Below are 5,769 nucleotides of genomic sequence, written 5' to 3'. Positions count from 1 at the left end.
TAAAAAAAAACAGAGAGTACGGATTGATAACGTCCACGAACGGAGCTTCGCAGATCTTCGGCCGAGGTCAGCAGCCAATCAGCGCAAGAGTACAGTGATAAACGGCTTGCTGTCCTCTTCGCGCCAGAACATTCTGACCATCGGCCGTTCTGGGCCGTTCTGATCAGCCTTATAAAAGGACCTGCACCACGCTGGGACGAGTATCAGTTTCAATTCAACCGAGTGAAATGAAAACAGCGAGCGTTTACGCAAGCGAGTGTTCCCTTTTGAAAATCAAGTGTGACAATTACTATAAACGGGAAATAAGTTAGTTTCGACAAGTGCTGACGAGCCTCCCTTAAAAAGTAACCGACTGTGCGAAAAAAATATAAAAATCCAAAAAAAATATACAAAAAAGCTTAAAAATTTCACCAAAAAAGTAAAAAATACTAACTAAGCAAAATGCCTCAGGTTTTTGAACAAGTTACTAAGTAAGTATGCAAAAAAAAATTCGCGAAAATAACACAATTGTAAAACCGGATTCTCTCCCAGGCTGCCAACCGCATTTGGCTGCTCTCCCAAGCTTCGCTCCGTGGTCGACAACCAGGTCCGCGGAACCCCGATCGTCAACGGCCATGTGTCCCAGCTGTCGGCGAAGATCCGTACCTTTGTGGAGGAGTCCGTGGCCATGTGCCAACCGGATCGTATCCACATCGTCGATGGTGGCGATCAGGAAGCTACCACGCTGTTGAACACCCTTCAAGCTCTTGGAACGATCGAGCCACTGCCCAAGTACGAGAACTGCTGGCTGGCCCGTACCAACCCGGCTGACGTGGCCCGTGTCGAGTCGAAGACGTTCATCTGTACCGAGCGTCGCGAGCAGGCTATTCCCACGCCAAAGGAAGGCGTCCAGGGATCTCTGGGCAACTGGATCTCGCCCGATGACTACCAGACGGCGATCCGTTCCCGATTCCCGGGCTGCATGAAGGGACGCACCATGTACGTGGTACCGTTCGCGATGGGACCGATCAATTCTCCGTTGTCCAAGTTTGGAATTGAAGTTACCGATTCGGCGTACGTCGTCTGTTCGATGCGCATCATGACCCGCATGGGACAGGAGGTGCTGGAGAAGCTGGCTGACAATTCGGTAAGTTACATAATCAGCGGTTGATTCTTGAACTCCAACTTACCGACACTTTTTTCTCCTACCAACAGGACTTTATCAAGTGTCTCCACTCTGTGGGTAATCCGGCCAGCGGAAAGATCACCATGCCCTCGTGGCCCTGCGATCCAGAGCGTGTCATCATCCTGCACAAACCGGCCAACAACGAAATCGTCTCGTACGGATCCGGCTACGGCGGTAACTCGCTGCTTGGCAAGAAGTGCTTCGCTCTGCGTATCGGAAGCACCATTGCCCAGCGCGAGGGATGGCTCGCCGAGCACATGCTGATCCTGGGCGTCACCGATCCCAACGGTGTGAAGAAGTACATTGCCGCCGCTTTCCCGTCCGCCTGCGGAAAGACAAACCTGGCCATGATGACCCCGACTCTGCCCGGATACAAGATGGAGTGCGTAGGAGACGACATCGCGTGGATGAAGTTCGATTCCAAGGGTCAGCTGCGTGCGATCAACCCGGAGAACGGATTCTTCGGCGTAGCCCCCGGCACCTCATCGGAAACTAACCCGAACGCCATGGAGACCTGCTACAAGAACACGATCTTCACAAACGTGGCCGCCACCTCGGACGGTGGTGTCTTCTGGGAAGGCATGGAAAAGGAAATTGACCCCTCCGTTGAAATCACCGACTGGTTGGGCCAGCCATGGAAGATGGGAGTCTCCAAGACCCCAGCAGCTCACCCCAACTCTCGATTCTGTGCCCCCGCCAGCCAATGCCCCATCATCGACCCGGCCTGGGAAGACAACGAGGGAGTCCCAATCTCCGCCATCCTCTTCGGAGGTCGTCGTCCAGAGGGTGTCCCCCTCGTCTACGAAGCCAACTCGTGGTCCCACGGAGTCTTCATCGGATCGGCCATGCGCAGCGAGACAACTGCAGCGGCAGAACACAAGGGCAAGATGATCATGAACGATCCGTTCGCGATGCGTCCCTTCTTCGGGTACAACTTCGGTGACTACCTGAAGCACTGGCTGAGCATGGAAGAACGCGCCAACAAGGTCGGAGGTCACATGCCCAAGATCTTCCACGTCAACTGGTTCCGCAAGGGTGCCAACGGCAAGTTCCTGTGGCCTGGATTTGGCGAGAATACCCGCGTTCTGGACTGGATCCTGCAGCGAGTGGACGAACATGACTGCTTCCAGGAGACCGCCATTGGTCGTATCCCGTCGGCCGGTGCCCTGAACTTTGATGGACTGACCTGCCCCGTGGACGAAGAAGAACTGTTTTCCATTCCGAAGGACTTTTGGCTGCGCGAAGTTGAGGAGATAAAGCAGTACTACGACAACCAGTTGCCGTGCGATTTGCCTCAGGAGATCGCCCAGCAGCTGGCTGAGCTCAAGGAGCGCGTTGTGCAGATGTGAATTTATTTTTTTATGATTATGCAGTAGTGATGTAGTTTGTAGATTAAGAGGACTCAAGATGTAAAAATAACTGAGGCATTTATTATCAATAAAACTTTAAAATTAAAATTTCAGTTTCATCAATTGAAAGATATATATCCTCAAAAGTAATTCTTATTCACTTGTTTGCACGGGCAAATTATGATAAGAACCATGCGTCTCCATATAATCAATGATGAGGTATAGTTTTAATCCAATTTTGTGGAAGATCTCAATGTCTGGAGTGTAACTTCTCAGAAACCGCAAGTCGTCAATGCAGGATTTTTTAAAAAGAAAATTGGACATAAAACAATGAACGAAATCAATTATTGAAACATTATTCAACTCGACGCCAACAGTTCAAAAAGCATCATGTACAAACCATGCGTTTTGAGAAAAACGCATTTGAATGTTGAGCATCCATTTTCAATTCCCATTTTAATATAAAAGCAAAATAACATGTTCTAATGATAACAAACGATGAAAAACGTTTCTTTTATTGATACTTGATCATCAAAATTCAATAAAACATTATTTCCGTAATTTTATTTGAGAAAAACAAACATTTCAAAAGAAGTAATCACCTACGTCTATATCACCCTGCTGTCATTGAGGGAGACGCTTTGTTATGATTCGTTTTTCGTCGCCGAATGTACATGGCGCTTTGTTCATGTTGCTTTTTTCGTCACGATGTTCATGTAGTCTTTTGTTTGACAGGTTGACAGGGGTATATAAACAGGGACTGCTGATGGCAGAGATTTTGTTTATGTTACTTTATTTAAAATCATGATTAAACAGACTTTACTGAAGTAACTTTTGCTCATTTTTGGTGGAGAGGTAGCTTATTAGGAGTACTTTCAAAATATGCAATAACTCAGAATGTGTCAAAATGTACATGATGCCTTTTGAAATGTTACCGTCGAACTGTAAGTTGTGATGATTAAAATTACTATGCACTTTCTTTTGAAAGAGCACGTTTAAATAAGCTCAAGATTTGACCTTACTATCTTGTTCCTGAAAAAAGGCTTTTAAAATTGCTGGTTTTGGGGTATTCTTTTAATTTTGAACTTTTTGTCATTTTTGGATTGTGTAGGGGAAAGTGGGGCAAGTGTAACAACCTAAGGAAATGTCCGTTATAACCCATTAAAAACGTTAAAAAATCTGTCGGATTTTTTTATAATCATCTTATTCCAGGTCTTGACTGAGACTTTGGTAGAACAAGTTTTAAAAAAAATCCTGTTTTTTAATGTTAAAAAATTGAATTTAAAATTTTTGATTTTCCGTACGTTCTACTCAACTAGTGGGGCAAGAAGAACAACCCGTTGGGACAAGAGGAACAATGTATGAAACAACATGTTAATTTGCTAACAATTGAACTGTAATCACTTAGATACATCAGATTAGAATGTATTTGAAACGTTTCTTTCATTTTTAGATTAAATTATAATATTTTACTAAAAATTTGATCGCTCTTACGAAAAAAATTATTACTTAGAAAATAAATAATAAATTTTCATGATATCACTATATTTTGTATGGACAATTTTTTTAACAATTGTTTATCAGTTTTTAAGTACTTTTATGTATTTATTTCACAATAAAATATGTTGTTGCAGCAATTCGTCTTTTTTTCCATACTAAAAATCTATGTGGTACACTTGCCCCACCTGAACATGATTTTTAAAAGCTCTCAAAAAAAATAACCAAAAGTTAAATCATACTTTATAATAGGTGCAAGTAATTGGTAGGGACACTACTGATCTAGGAAAAATAGCATTTTGATAAAATGAGCCTTAAAACGAACCCTAGCCTTATTTTGTACTTTCCAAATATTATAAGAAAACAAAGGTTTTGAAAAAAAAACTTCATTCAATCTTATGCCAAGTGGCGTTTACGTCGTTTTGGCGGTTATGTGGTAGTAGAATGAGCTAATTGCATTGCTAGCAACAATTATTCATACTTAAGGCTACCAACTGTACGGATTTTTTCCTTACCATACGGATTTTCGAACCTCTTCGCGGATTTTTAACAGGCCGGAATTTTTGTAGGGAATTTTACGCATAATACGGATTTGTACGGAATTTTAACAACTTTTTAATCATTGAATTGCTTTTTTGATTTGGTTCAAGCTTTTGTTAACTACACAGAAAGAATATGTGGATTTACTTGACACGGAAAAAATGAATTACATGTAAACTCAATTGATGTTAACGTAAGATTCGACGTAAACGGTTGAATCACACATAAAATCATGTTTTTACGTATAATTTGTTACAAATTTACATCAAATTGCATTTAAATTTAAATGTTTAATGACGTGCAAAAGTGTTACATCATAAATGATGTAACATTCGGAAATATTTTTTTGTGTGTAGAAATTTTTATTTTTCTGTGAGTTTGATTTAAAAAGGGAGAGTTTTCCTGGGTTTCCTCAATTAAAACTTGATTATCAATAATTCTAGAGTTTTTGAACTATTGTCTTTCATATGTTGATAGGACCTTTAAAAAAACTCTAGAATTGTTCTTTTAGAAATTCCTTACTAAATATATTTATCCATTTCCAAAGGCTTTCTAAAACTTGTGAAAACATTTGAACATTTGAATTAACAAATCTAGAGTTTTTTTAAAGGTCCTATAAACTGTTGTGTTTCACATGTTATAGGACCTTTTCAATAAAAAAAACTCTGGAAAAGTGTTCGTGAAAACACTAAGAACGGTATTATTCGTAAAAGCAAACTTGACATTTTGTAAACTTTAAAACGTTTAACAAAAAACATTGAAGAACATAACGATTTGATTCAAATCACGGTTTATTTTATGAATACTTTTAAACGTGCAACGTGTGAAATTTGTTAGCTCTAAAAACGACACAGTTTTATGTTTTTAATTCTCAAATTTATTAAATTTAATTTATATAAATAATTCATAGACAGTTTTTGTTATACCATGGTGTCATATCGGCAAAGTGTACGGATTTTTGCTCAGCAAGAGTTGGTAGCCTTATTCATACTGGAAATAATCAAAATTGTAAAGGGACCATCCATAAACCACGTGGACACTTTAGGGTATGGGGAGGGGGGGGGGGTGTATGGCGATTGTGCACGATCCATACAAAAAAGTTTTTTTTTTGTATGGACCATTGTCCACGCGGGGAGGCGGGGGGGGTAACAGATTCCCAAAAAAGTGTCCACGTGGTTTATGGATGATCCCAAAAATTACTGCCGTACGAGCGATTGT

The 5,769-nt window shown here is 41.0% G+C and overlaps 1 protein-coding gene across 1 annotated transcript; it reads left to right on the top strand.

The window, feature by feature from the left end:
* Positions 1–206: 206 nt before the first annotated feature.
* LOC120417116 (phosphoenolpyruvate carboxykinase [GTP]-like) lies at positions 207–2,622 on the top strand. The gene is made up of 3 exons (XM_039579099.2): positions 207–470; positions 532–1,126; positions 1,195–2,622. The coding sequence occupies exons 1-3, from the start codon at positions 442–444 to the stop codon at positions 2,512–2,514; spliced, it is 1,944 nt and encodes a 647-aa protein (XP_039435033.1). The 5' UTR covers positions 207–441; the 3' UTR covers positions 2,515–2,622.
* Positions 2,623–5,769: the final 3,147 nt, after the last annotated feature.

This window comes from Culex pipiens, chromosome 3 (genome assembly GCF_016801865.2).
Source record: "Culex pipiens pallens isolate TS chromosome 3, TS_CPP_V2, whole genome shotgun sequence".
Classification (NCBI taxonomy): Eukaryota; Metazoa; Arthropoda; class Insecta; order Diptera; family Culicidae; genus Culex; species Culex pipiens.
This window is presented reverse-complemented; position numbering and strand designations above follow the sequence as displayed.